The sequence below is a fragment of the Simochromis diagramma genome, unplaced genomic scaffold (assembly GCF_900408965.1).
Source record: "Simochromis diagramma unplaced genomic scaffold, fSimDia1.1 OVJJ01000334.1, whole genome shotgun sequence".
NCBI lineage: Eukaryota > Metazoa > Chordata > Actinopteri > Cichliformes > Cichlidae > Simochromis > Simochromis diagramma.
This window is the reverse complement of record NW_024386764.1, coordinates 3,507,414-3,521,296: the sequence shown is the minus strand read 5'-3', so window position 1 is coordinate 3,521,296 and position 13,883 is coordinate 3,507,414. Positions and strand designations below refer to the sequence as shown.

Genomic DNA, 13,883 nt, shown 5'->3' with positions numbered 1-13,883 from the left:
GTAGTCTAAGCTTTACATGAGCCTTAAACCATTAAAATTCTCCTTTGCAAATGTAAACTTGTTTTTTAATCAAGTTTAAGGCCTTAAAAAATCTGGAAGATTGGCTAAATCTTTAATGCACTTGAGAAAAATACCGTTTTCCTTATTGCTGTCGCGATAAAGCATGATATTCCTCCGCCGCTTCCTATATTATACAATGGGAGGAGAGACGAACAACGACTCGGGCGGAGTGATTTAGTCAGGACTACACCCAAGCGCCTGTCCGGTTGCAGCGGCTCCTCTTCGTTGCCTAGACCAGAAGAAAGCCGGGACGTAACGGTGCCGGGGGGGTTTTTGCTTGCTGGAGGCCCGTGTAACCACCGATAAATACAGCTTTCTCACAGTTTCTTCGTCGTTCAAGAGGCGATCGTGACTTAGCTTACTTTTTTCACCTTAAAACTAATTTCACAAACATGTCCTGGCAAAGCTACGTGGACAACCTGATGGCCGATGGCAGCTGCCAGGACGCGGCCATTGTTGGGTATGCGGACGCCAAATATGTCTGGGCATCTTTTGTCGGCGGTACCTTTGCCAACATAACGGTACGTATGTGCTGTACGTCGGTATTCCTAGTTGTGTATGAGCATAATGCACATTTTTGCATGTCGCTTATACGTTTGTCTGCATGCCAGGCCTTGTTGAATGGGGGGATAAGCGAAGCAGTGTGGGTACACATGGTATCCGGTGGTCACACATAGGATCCACTGGCATGTGTGCGCCGTTGCTTTTCAACCTGTCGCCTGCAATTCCCACCTTTCTTTTCCCGCTTTTATTGTACGTCTACTATCTTAACGCTTAAGCCATTTTTCCCTTTTAAAATAACTGTGCAGCACCGAAGAGCTCAAGCTAGAGATCATCGTTGCCGCGAACTCGAGCTAAAGCGGCTAACTTGGCTGCTAACAGTAACTAGCCGCATTGGAAAAGCTACAGTAATATAAGGAAAATTAAACGGCAGTCCTATACAACTATTGTATCCTGAATTAGTCATTCGCATGTTTAAAAACTGCTTAGTAGTTTCGGCTACCATAAGCTTTTCCATGCAGACTAAGTCAGTGTTACCAGTGATTAGCGAACTACACGGTTAGCTCAAATTGGGCCGGTCATCTCCCTCCCCACCACCATCATCCTCAGTCATTACTAGCTAACGCTAACGGCGCAGGGTTGGCGGCGCTCGCACGCATTCCTTACGTGCTGGCGTTCCGTTGGTGCTTTTCAATTTTCCTATTCGGCTTCTGTGAATCTCTCCACCGCTACCGCCCATCATTTTTCCAAGATGGCGGACACGCTCCCAGTTTCTTATTCATTTTTGTCCATGGGAGCTAACCGAGACGTCTGGGCTCGGATCTCGTTTTTTTTTTTCTTCTCATTAGCATGCCACCCCGTGTTATGGACAGCATGCGTCGGATGCTCCTATTTTACAACAAATAAAACTCAGTCGACTGAAAGTAAAGCTAACTTGTTTAACAGACACATTCGGGGTTTTCCTTCATCCTCCATTTTGTCCGTTAAATTTATTTTGCCAGTCATCTACGTTTTTAATCGGGACTCCTCCGGTTCCAACGTGAATATAACGAAGATTTAGCAGTTCTAGCTGGCTATTATAAAATAAAAAACCCAGCTCATGTGGCGGGGACTGTGGTTTCGTTATCTGAGGTTAACTGGGAGTGCCCACTCGGAGCTATGGAACGGCAGCGTTTTCCTCTTGAAATACAGCAGTTTCCATAATGGACTTTTTAGCGTGTAAAAGAAGCTTGCTTTTACCGGCTGTCAACCAGCATGCCCGGTGGTTGCATTTGGTAAAAGGAATCCCCTTTTAATGAATACAGAAGGTTTTCAGGGGATCTGAAGTAGTTTTCATGTGGAGATGGCGGCTTTTCATTCCCGGTTGAAGTGACCAAATTAGCAACCCTGGCCTGGGCTTGTAGGTAGCCGCCATGCTATCGTTATCTTACGACGTGCTTTGAGTTTGCCGTTTTCCCTTCCTGACTGTGTGCCATGACTCTGCACTTCTGGACTCAAAGGGGCAACGCCTTTTGTTCTGCAGTTCGCTCCAAATAAAGTAGTTTGAGCAAGAAAATGTATATATTTTTTACTGTACTGAGTTTCAAAGAAAACAAATAAGTTGTCCCCAAAAGTGAAATATCAGCAGCTTAACGTTTTCGTCATTGCGATATGGTCGAGATTTCAGGACTTCTCCACCGGTAGCATAAAGGAGACTCCTTGAAACAGACCATGTGCTTTCATCTGCCCTGGGCTGGATGGTCCTCTGTATCAGTCTAAACACTGCCCTCTGTGCTAAGATGACTAATAAAAACCATTACACACTTAAAAAAAAAAAAAAAAAAGAAGGGGGGGGCACTTTTCAACAAGACTTAATCTTTTAAAGAGAAACATCAATAATACAGTGTGGTTTGAAATTTGTTGACTGGGGTTGAGGGGGGAAAGGGCAATCTGTCAAAGATGGAAACTATGACCTCATACATTTTAATGACTGAATTGTAAACCATATTAATTAAAATATCCCATAGGTATATTTTGGGCCTCTTGCAGAGTAATCCGTCAAACCAAATACTTCATGATAATGCAAATTTGGCCTGGAGGTCTTCTGTAAAATACATTTTTATGTTGGTGCCTTAAATGGGTCCTGGTGCAGAACAAACTCGTAAGATGCACAGATTAGTTTAGGATATACTTCCTGTTAGATGTTGAAACCCCCATTAACTATATATAGACTAAGGGAAATCATTACACGAGAGTCCAGCCAGCTCTGGACATCTTGTGCATAAATTCAGTCATAGTTGAATGTTGTGCAGTAGTGGCAATAAATACTAATTCTACCCTCTTGTAATTTAAAAGCTGCCGATTAAACATGAATGCAAGCTCTGGGCACAAGGCTTTCACAGACTAGAGTTGGGCATTTATCATTAGAACTATTTTACTACAATAAATTCCAAATTATTTCAGTATGTTTCTCAATTTATATATTAAGCAATGAAGTTTTTGTTGTGGAGGGACAGCAGATTCTGAGCTGAGAGGAGGCTGGGCAATTAAACTTGAGGATGGAGCAGTTGTGAAATCTGGGCTGGTGCTGATGTGTAAAAGAAGTTTGGCTGATCTTCTTGTGCCAGGGAAACACAGGAAATGAGTAACTTCCCTGTAATGAGCGTCTTTCAGCGTCATCTTGCACCAATTTTTAAAACTGCCATCAAAATTTGATCGAAGACAACAGATTAACACTGGACAATGCAGCCATCAGCCAAATAATTTGAAATACTGGTGTCTGCTCAGGCTTTCACTGTGTGCGTGCGTGTGTGTGTGATTAAGTTGTTTGTGTAGCTCTTGCTCAATCTCAAGGCTTCACAGCACCCACATTATGGAGCAATACATGTGTTTAAATTGTGTTTGTGGAGAAACCCTCAAGTGTCTCCACATAAGCAATATTCTGCATTGATCTTAACGACGATGTACCTGACCTCCTGATCTCTGTGCTTCCTCCTAGCCTGAAGAAATTGATGTGTTAGTAGGAAAGGACCGAGAGGGATTCTTCACCAGTGGGCTGACCCTGGGCAATAAAAAGTGCTCCGTAATCAGAGACAGCCTCCAAATTGACAACGACTGGACAATGGACATCCGAACAAAGAGTCAAGGAGGAGAGCCCACATACAATGTTTCTGTAGGCAGAGCAGCCAAAGGTAAGCATCAGGTATACTGCTGTTAGCAGCATAAATCTTGAGTAGTTACACAGTAACCTGCTTTGAGTTTTACCATTTTAGTTTAGCTGTTTATTTTTGCTTTTAAAACGATATTATTGTCTTGTGCAAGCATGTGGGGTAGATGTTGACTGCACCTTTCCTCAATATATGACAGATGGGTGTAAAATGTCTGGATATTACTTTCAGTGACGGTCGATAACAGGCCGCAGTTGCTTCCATGTAGAAATGCATATTCAGATTGTTTGAGCTCAGGAAATTCATATTCAGAGATTATTGCTATGACTATTATCCAAGAGTTTATTTCCCCGCTAGAGTTATATTGCAGTTTAATTGGTATGGTTTACCTTTAACACTTTATAACTAAGCAGCTTACAAATGAGAAAATCATAATCAGTTATGGTTTAGTAAAGTGTCTGTATGTTTACCTTTTTTTTGATATGTGAATTTAATCATTTTGCCTCCAGTTTATTCAGAACTTCTTACAGCTGCCAAAAATCGGAACAATTAAAGGGTATCATTTCTTTGTGGAAATGGTTATAAAGTAGATAAATTCTTAAGCTTCAGCCTTAAATGTGACCATCAGTAGGTTAAATTTCAAGGCTTTTTAAAATGTATTTCTTGTCATGGGTCACAACCTTGATAATATTTCAGTAAGCTGAAGTTGAGTCTTTAAGGACTTGCCTGAGAGTTGTCAGTTTTCATGTTGCCTGTGTGGGCCCCGATGTCCTGTCCTGTCCTGCCCAGTTCATGCCACAAGGTACTCTAGCTAACAGACTGCATCAGCAGTTTCTGGGCTCACTTTTGGGATCAGGATTTCTGGGAAATCCTTTCTGGAATGCATGCATCTTCCTCCTTTCTGGTTTAACACCCCCCCCCCCCCCCCCTCCAAATTCACCACCTGTTTTTCCCACTCGCTTCCACTCTGTCCTAGTACTTGAGGCACATGAGGGTGTTTTGTTTTTTTGTTTTTTAAACACATGTATTGAGGAGAGGTATGCCAAGCATGCTGCTGCATTAGTGATGGTTAATAGTTCCTAACTTCACTTTCTTGTTCTTTGCTGCTGTCACGGCGCATAATGACACATTAAACAGACTGATAGGAGCAGAAACAGCCATGAAATGCTAGGCTTTGTGCCCCACCCTCTTGGCCAAACAGCAGGTATTATTTGGATATTTTACTCATGTAACTAAAATGGACATAGAAGCTACTCTTGCAGCCATTTGACCTGGTAAACAAAGACTGACTCCCATCATTGGCTAAAACACTGACTAGATAAACTTCAGCCTCTCTGCATTGAATTTGTTCATCACTGTAAAGGGACTTTGGACTAGTTTCAGAGTTCTGTGGTCTACGTTTAGCAGTTTAAAGTGTAGTAAAGCCTTGATCTGGCTTTTAGCTCCTGTTAAACCACAGCATGCTGGGAGAGCAGTGTCCTCTTAATAGTTTATAAAATAATAAACGATACATTGGGTCTTTGTGGCAGTTTGCTATTGCACTGGACTCTGTGTTAACTCCAGCTCTGTGTCTCTGCTTGTTTGGGCATCACAGATCTGACGACAAGGCTTTGCATGCATCCTTCACGTTTATTTTCCTGTTGCACTTACTGTCTTCCTAACTGTAACGTGACCTGTCGCCACCAGCAGCACCAATAAGAAAATGAATGTTGGAGCTCTGCACAGCCTTCAGAGTTGAAGGCACCGCTCTGCTTTCTGTGCCATTGTCTTCCTTTTGTAGCCGTCTCGTCTGCCTTTGCCGCTTTAGCTCTGTGCTCTTCTTCTTTTCATTGTGTGATCTCCGCACCTTCTCTAAATGTCCCTTCTCTGTCTCTTTTCTTTCAGTCTTGGTCTTGGTAATGGGCAAAGAAGGGGTCCATGGAGGCGGATTGAATAAGAAGGCATACTCGATGGCAAAATACTTGAGGGATTCAGGGTTTTAGTTTAGTTTTGATGTAGCTTATGCAGTGTAGGGTTAAAAAAACAAAACAAAGGAAAATTAAAAAAAAAAAGCATAAAATTTTTGGGGAAAAAAAACAAAGCAAAAAAAAATCTGTTCTAATGTTGAGCCCATGTTTCCCCCGCGTCCCCGAACGGTCCCGTTTAAACAACCCCAGGAGCATTTCTAAACGGCACAGGGTTCGAGCTCTGTCCCCATATTTGGCCGAGATGGCATTGAGTGTTATTCTTTTTCCAGCCCTGCAATCAACATGCCTGTTCATTTTATTTTGTTTCTTTTCCTTTGTGTACTCCAGCATTGGTTATTGTCATGGGGAAGGAAGGTGTCCATGGAGGGCAGCTCAACAAGAAAGCATTTCAGATGTCTGAGTACCTGAGGAAGTCCGGATACTAAAGCAGCCTGTACCCAGCTACCTAGCAGCTCACCCTTACCACCCTGTTGCATTTCACACTACTTCCAGTCCTAGTTTGTAGTTTTTGTTTTTCTGCCTTCTCTTCTCCCCATTTGTTATCTGTCTTTGCTGTGTGGGTTTTTTTTTTTTTTCTTTTTTCTTTTTTTTGTCATTACCCCAACCCACTCATCCACCCCCCCCCCCCCCTCAAAGCACTTGCTCTGTGTACTCTTTAATACCCCTCTAAGCACTCTTCAGTTGATCCATAGCAAAGATGAGCATGTTGCTAACAGGATGTCATGACAAATTTGTACTTAAAGACCAGCAAAAAAAAAAAAATTCTCGCTGAACACTCACAGTTAAGGCTTTAGTGTTTAATTTGAAGCTTATTCTTTTATTATTTTTCGTCCACATTAGTGCCCATCACTTAATCACACACACTCCCTCCCCGAGCAGCCGATGCCTTTGGAGCACTAAAGCTCGTCACGTCTTCCTCTGTCGTTGCCCCCACCCACCCCTCCACGTCCTGGTGGGGAGACTGCGTGCATCTTGGACCACCGTCGCTCCCCTCTCTGATCCACCACTACACATCCACCCCAATCTTTGAAAGTCCCTCTTGCCAAATTTTCACTTCCTCCCTCCCTGCTCCTCCCCTTCCTTTTCAAATCAAGTAAACACTAAACCTCACTGGGCAGTCTTCAAACACTACTCGCCACTCCGGCTCCCATCCTGTCAGATATCACCCGTTAGTCTGTGTTTTTTAAAACAAACAAAAAATGCAAGGATGCTCTGGGGCATCACTATTTGATCTTGGCGAGATCAGCCCCTCTCCACTCCCTGTAGATCATCTCGAGCCCACAGTAGATTGTAAGAAGGGATCCAACTGAGGACTTTTGTGATCACCTCTGTCCTTCCAAATGTGGTGTTGTGTCACTCTCCTCCTGGCATAGCAGCCCTCCCCTATTACACGAAAAATGACAACCCACGGACATTCCACAACAACAACGGCTCAGGCACTTAATACTTTTGTTTGCCAGCTCCTGTAATGTATATTCTTTAATTTCTTTTTGTTTTCTTTTTAAAGGCTGCCTTTTTTTCTTTTTTTTTCTTTTTTTTTTTTTTTTTTTTTTTTTGGACAGTAGACATCCCAGCATATAACCTTCTGGAGTGTGTCCAGTTTGAATTTCCTTTTCTTTATATAGGACCAAGTATAGTTGAAGGTCGGGTATTTGTACACTCGCTCTAAATCATGTGAAGGATGGCTGCTTTTTATTCTTTCTGATGAAGGAAACACTAACCAGACAGTAATACTAAAGTTTAAAAAAAAAAAGTGAAGTATCAGTGGAGGTAAGGGTGGGAGTTTATGAAGAAAATGATCATTAGGTTTTTTGTTTTTCTCTTAGAAGAAACACAACTGCATTTCAGCAGCCCCATGCTGTGTTGACAACTATAATACTGTGGAATAAATTGCCTTTTCTCTAGTCAGTTGAGCTCTGGGGAATCAGCCTGTCCACGCTCAGCACTGCTAACAACGTCCAAGTGGGGGGGGAATAAAAAATAACAGTAGAAATGACTCTTAATGGGAGATGGGATTAGTTGGAACAAAGACGCTCATGGCTGTTTTGTCGAAACTTTAACTGCAGAACCTGTGTATCCTGTGCCATAACGTAGAGAGATCTGTTGCTGTTGTAAAACGGATTGTTACCCACTGTCCATGAAGGGGTCATTTCATTGGCACTTTTTTTTTTTTTCTTTATTTTTCTAGCTTCAGCTCCACTGTTTAGGCCTTGTGGGATATGTGTACTCATTAAAAAAAAAAAAAAAAGGAAAAAAAAATTGTTTCAAGTCCTGTTTGCCGGTCTATTCATTTTCTTTCCTCACCACTTTTTATTTTTTTCTTTTTATTTTTTTTTCTTCTTACATCTGGGATACAGTCTCTTTAATGCATTTGATTTCATATGCATAAAACCAAGAAATGCCATAAATTGATTTATCACCTTGTTTACAGACAGATCAAATAAATTTATTCCAACCAGATTGTGAGTTTACTGTCTTCTCTGTTGATCTGAACACTTTACTCTCAGTGAATCTGTGGTAATGTTTGGACTGAGCTAACTGCAGGTGTTGCCGTCAGGTTAGGCCTCATCTAAGGTGCCTGAGTTCCCAGACACTGGTTAAGGCTAGTCCCAGAACATAAGTGTTTCTTCAGATCTGAGTGTAAGATTGTGAAGTCCTTCTCAAATGAGTTTTCCTCTACAGAAAAGTTTAATTTATTTTATGTCACACCAGACTTGAGACATTACTGCTTTCATTACAGCTGTTCAGGAACTTGAGGTGGCTTTTAATTACTTTAACAGACATTCAAGGTCCATCAAAACGCATCTCATCTTTACTCTCAGATGTTTAAGGTCCATAAAGTGCTAAGAAAAGACCATAATGTGACATTTCCTTACCACAAGTCCACAGTTCCTGTTAATGGAGATGATTAGAAGGTTGCTGTTGTGATTGGTGTGGGGGTACGGACAGGCTTGGGGGCGTCGGGGGATTCCCCAGGAGCACCTTCCTTGGAGGGCTCAACCCGGGATTGCGGTCATGGCCTATTAAGGGCTCTGTTGGCTCTTAGGTGACGGTTTCCTCGTGGCAGCGGGGGTAGGGGAGGGTCTGTGCTGATGGACGTGGGTTACTGACCTGGTAGCCTGGGTGGGTCCGGGACAGGCGTGGGGTTCTGGGGGTGCTAAGTCTCTGGGCTGGGGCCCTGGTTGGTGTGTTGCCGGGGTTGTGGGTGTATTGGGGGCCCAGCCCTGGTGCAGGGTGCCGCCAGTGCATCGAGCCACCTGGGGGGGCTCTTCAACAGGTGGGGGAGGCTGTTACATCTTGCAGGAGGTCTCCTCTCTTCAGGAACTCACTCTGCAGGAGGGGGAGATACAGGAGAGGTGGAGGAAGATCTCAGCCTGGGCGTCTATTGTCTTGTGTAGTCTGGAAGATGAGTGGATGGTGGGGTGGGTGCAGTTTTCTCTGTGGTGGGGTCGGGTGGGCTGTCCCGGGCTCTGTAGGGCCAGGCGGCGCTGCTGAACTGGGCCCCGGTCTGGATGGGCCTGGGCCCCCTTTCCCTGGTGGGTTGCAGAGTATACGGGTGCCTACTGGGGTCAGCGGGGGGAGCTGGCCCCAGGGAGGGGGTCACTTGCCCCGCCCTTCCTTCCCTCCCCATCTCCAGCTGCCTCCCTCTTCCCGCTCCACCACAATCACCCACACATGCAGGGCCTTGGGGTAAAGGTGTGTCACCAGGGTGCAGGGGAGGCTACCCCCCCCCTCTGTCCCCTTCTGGCTGCCTGTGCCTCAATTTTATCCCACAACTTAGACATTCACATTACTCAGTCTCATAACACATACATATAGGACCTTGGGGGTGGGCACGCTACACGGAATCCAAAAGACCATCAGGGTGTACACCTCACCCCTGGCGTCATTGCCCACCTCTCAATTTTGAATACACGTAGACATTGAGGGCTAGCAGGAGGGACCATGCGCTTACCTGCTGCTCTCTGGCAGGTAGCTCCATGCCCTCCTGGGTTTTAAATGCACCTTAGAACACACATGCATCAACACTACAATGAGCGGGTGGAGGGAGGTTTGGAGTCTTCACACACCCCCGTTCTCTGCGGCCTGTTGGAGTGGGGGGTCTGGGAGGAGGAGTTGGCTGTCCGATTGGGGTCTGGAATGTGGGGCCTCCCTGCTGCTGCGGAGTCGGGGAAGTCTGCTTCTCTCCACCCCAGGGAAAAGGGTAACACCACCTGGGTCTGGGTGCAGTTTCCCTCTCTAGGGGCAAGGGTACCTAGACCTGGGGCTTAGAGTACACTTGGGGAGTGTGATCGTGTGTACAGCGTCTCTTTGTGTCTGTCTCCACGTTGGGTGAGTGTTGAGTAATTGCATATGAGAGCATGAGGGTGGGAATGGATGTTTGTATCTGTGTGTGCCTGTATGTCTGTGTCTATATGTCAGGTTGGGTATCAGACGCCACCTCTCTGGGGACATCTCAGGCCCTCTAAGGTATGGAGGCCTATCTCCCCCCCTCCACTTCCCCTGCCAGTGGCAGACGCCCTCGGACATCAGTGCGTTGGTGGTTCTTTGTGTCCGGAGATGGGCGTCCAGGTACACACCGGCTCACTCCTTGGTGGCTGCTTGTCGGGGCCTGGAGCCTGGGGCTCGCTCGGGCCACTTCGGAGGTGGGGTGCCCCCGGCCTCTCGGCCTGGGGCTCGGTCACTCTGGCACAGCTGGCTGCCGGCGGAGCTCACGGGCGCGTCACTGCAACTCCCCCTGGCTTCTGCTCCGCGGCTGCTGGGTGACCCCTCATCTGGGACTCTCCTCAGCTCTTTCTGGGACAGTGGCGCGGCTTTTTCTTCCTTGGTCTCTTGTGTTCTGGGGGCCTCTGGATGTCTGGAGTCTTGATCTCCTCCATACCTGCTTCATGCCCTGGAGGATGGGGCTGTGGCCCCCCCCACACCCTCTAGCAGATCATTACAAGCGCGTTCATGCTCACAGGTGTACACATGTGTGTTCACACACTCAAACTACACCCTTTTTGGCTCCTACCTCAAAGCACACTGTGTGCTGTCGATCTTACGTGCTGCATAATGTTTAATATTTAGTATTTACTGTTATATTCCCATAGATCATGATGTTGTTTATTATGTTGCTCTTCTTCTGCTTGTTTTCTCTCTTTTTCTTTCTCAACAGGTGATTGATATGTATTTTTTGTCTGCTTTTTGGGGGTTTTTTCTCCTTTATCCCCGTCCCTCTTCCCCGCTGTTTTTCTTTCCCTCTTTCTTAAAAAAAAAAAGTTTTGGGAAGTATTTTCTTTTCTTTGAAAAAAAAAAAAAAAAAAAAAAAAAAATTGTGGCATTGCTTGATACCAAAAAAAGCAAGAAGGAAGAACAAAGCATTTTATTTCTTTGTAAATGTTGTAAATTTACTGTCTATACAAGCACATTAAACTTCAATATGAATTAAAAAAGAAAAGATGATTAGAAGGCTACAGAACAGCTGAGATTAGACTATTTTTGAAGAAAAAACCAAGCTCTTTTTTTCCCCTTCCACTGGAAACGAAGTGTTGAAGAACCAAGACCAGATCTGCCACGTTTTAGGCCGTTTTGGACGACTATTGAATGTTACCAAGAAACCTATAATTGCAGGATGTTTTTCAGCTCAAGTAATGAAGCTCAGTCAAGTTTCTTCGTCAGGCGTTTTATTGAAGTTTTACAGAGATGTTTGAGCAGGAAAACAAAAAATACATGAAATGAGAAGGCAACAGGATTTACGAACGAAAAAAATCAAGCTGTGTTATGAAAAAAAAAAAAAGTGATTATTTACTACAAACAGTCTTAAAAATACATCGGGTCAGTTGAGCGTGCACCATGAGGCCTACCGAACAGCAACTGCTCGAGTTTAACGAAATGAAGTTCACCACAGGCGACGGACAGTTCTCACAATCTGAACTGGTGTAACCCACAGCTTCATGTGACACCACACGGAGAGCACACCCTCTTCTTCCAGTGTGTCACTCAGACCAGTTTAACTGGAGCTTCTCTTGGTGTGAATCACTGTAACAAACTGTGGCACAAAACACAAGAGCTCCTTAAACAAAACAAAGGTTAATGATAGAAATAAATTGGCAAACCACATCACTGTGGCTCAAAGTGTTAATTTTATAAAACCAATGGTGCATAGTGGTCCAACCTGTGTCACTGTAGCATGAACATGTATATACAATAAATGCAAGATGTCCTTTATTGTGATCTATATTTATATACACAGTACATTTACTGATCGTGTGTCCGGGACCTTTGGACTCGTCTGCTTGTGTGTCATCTTTTTACGACTAAATAAAGAGTACAGTATGGCAGTGTACTGTACGCATCAGTCTGGCCAAAGCGATGCCAAAGGTATGCAGACTGGAGCTTCGTCCATAATCATGATAAAAAACAAAAACTTAAGATTTGTATTTTGTGAGAAGGAAATTACAATGGATTTGTAAGCAGTGAGAGAAGAACTGGGATGACTCTGCATTGTGCCCACAACAAAAGTCTCTGCAGCTGTGAGGTCGGGCAGGCCGAGGAGCTTCTAAGCGACACGTCGGTCAAGCTCGGGGCAGGCCGTGCTCGTGGCCTTCGGAGCACGGCTGCTGCATCTGCACCACCACGGTCTCCACGGTGACCTCCTCCTCGGTGTCGCTGCTGTCCAGCTCGTCGTCCTCGTACTCCGAGGATTCCTGGTCGTGCTCGGAGCGCGACGCCCCGGACATGGTGCCGAAGGAGTGGGCGCTGGTGGAGGCCAGGGAGCGCAGCAGCGGGGTGCTCTCAGACACCTCCTCGTTCTCGGGGCCGCTCTCCCCCTCCTCAGAGTCAGAGTCCGAGTCGCCCTGCGAGGGCACCACCTTCTGCTTGCACACCGGACACGTCTTCTTAGTCTTGGTCAGCCACGGGTCCACGCACTTGCTGTGGTAGGCTGAGAACACAAAGGGCATCCTGTTTATGCAACCCAGCCTTTGATGGCTGTCACAGCAAAGGTTAAAGTACGAGAATAAGATCACGATGGAGCCTCGTTATCTACTGAATAAAATGATAACGATCCAAACGGAATAAATCAGAGTAACTGGCTTCTGTCAGTGTAACTGTGGGTATTTTGTAGTCACTCACCATGAGAGCACGGCAGGACTCTGAGTTTATCTCCCTCTTCATATTCATCCAGGCAGATGGCACACACATCGTAGTTATCACCTGGGGGGGAGAAAGAAACCATATTCTCCCTTTAATTGAACACATTTGAAAGAAAGTGGCTTTCTGAGCACCTGAGAGTCATAATTTCTAATAGGGATGGGACTCATTGATAAAGATGCCGCATGCTTAATAGTAGAGAATGAATGCACTGTGATCTCTGACAGTGCTAATGTTTCTGAAGGTCACTGAGGTCGAGCAGGTTCACAAAGTCCGGCTGCCTCGCGAGTCCGATTTCCTTCGATTCTTTGTCCCTGCACCACCCATCCCATCCTCAGCCTGCAGGGCAGAGCAGCATCTCATTCCCTGTGCGCACTGAAAGCTCAGGAATTCATCAGCGCACTCCCTCTCAAATTCCACAGCGTTCTTCTCCTTTTCCTTCCCTTCCTCTTTCCCTGCCTGAGCTGGAGGGAGGCCGGGAGAGCAGGGGGCTGTGGGTCGGTGTGTTTATGTAAGCTCTAAATGAGCATGTTTTCCCTGACTGAGCTCTCTGTGTCCGCGCCAGAGCCGCATGTGACCGTATAAGGACGGGGAGTCACATCAACCGCCCCTCCTTCCTTTCCCTCCATCATCGACTTCCAACTCGAGGCAGCGTGTCCGACTGCGGCTCCGCCTCGGCCGTTTCACTTTCAGCTTTGTTTTTAACTCAAAACACCAACACAACCACAATCATCGCGAATTTTCTTTTCGCCCAACACTCCTCTGACACGACTCCAGAGCGGCCTCCATCCTTTCCTCTCCTCGCTGCCAGTGCTGAACAGTCGCAGGGTGAGGGAGAGTTTGTGCAGGCACAGATCCAGGATCCAGTATCCACTCAGGAAATGCTGAACTGTGGCAATAACTGAGCTATTCTGAGGAGCAGAGAAGAAAAACGTTCAGTGGCTTTCTGAACTCTGTTCTGTGAACTCTGAGGCCTCGCACTGGGGAGATAACATTTAAAAATAAATAAATAAAAATGCCATCGAGGATCGCTTTCTGCTACACTTCAAAAGCTGTTAGCACTTTATTAAGGCTG

The 13,883-nt window shown here is 45.5% G+C and overlaps 2 protein-coding genes across 4 annotated transcripts in view; one reads left to right on the top strand and one right to left on the bottom strand.

Moving 5' to 3' along the window:
* The first annotated feature begins 215 nt into the window (after positions 1 to 215).
* pfn2 (profilin 2) lies at positions 216 to 8,132 on the top strand. 2 transcript variants are annotated; one of them, XM_040032120.1, is made up of 3 exons: positions 216 to 581; positions 3,539 to 3,731; positions 5,592 to 5,854. In XM_040032120.1, exons 1-3 carry the CDS (start codon positions 453 to 455, stop codon positions 5,687 to 5,689), a joined length of 420 nt encoding a protein of 139 aa, XP_039888054.1. In that variant the 5' UTR covers positions 216 to 452; the 3' UTR covers positions 5,690 to 5,854. The 2 variants fall into 2 exon arrangements, with proteins under 2 accessions (XP_039888054.1, XP_039888047.1); XM_040032113.1 differs by lacking the exon at positions 5,592 to 5,854 and adding an exon at positions 6,002 to 8,132 and having other exon boundaries at positions 222 to 581.
* Positions 8,133 to 11,318: 3,186 nt separating this feature from the next.
* Positions 11,319 to 13,883, bottom strand: part of rnf13 (ring finger protein 13) — a 39,927-nt gene continuing 37,362 nt past the window's right edge. For both annotated transcript variants that reach the window (XM_040032070.1, XM_040032078.1), the window contains exons 9-10: positions 12,791 to 12,871; positions 11,319 to 12,599 (exon numbers count right to left, since the gene is read on the bottom strand). In XM_040032070.1, the coding sequence (XP_039888004.1) occupies positions 12,232 to 12,599; positions 12,791 to 12,871 (449 nt within the window). In that variant the 3' untranslated portion in view covers positions 11,319 to 12,231. The remainder of the gene's footprint in view (positions 12,600 to 12,790; positions 12,872 to 13,883) is intronic.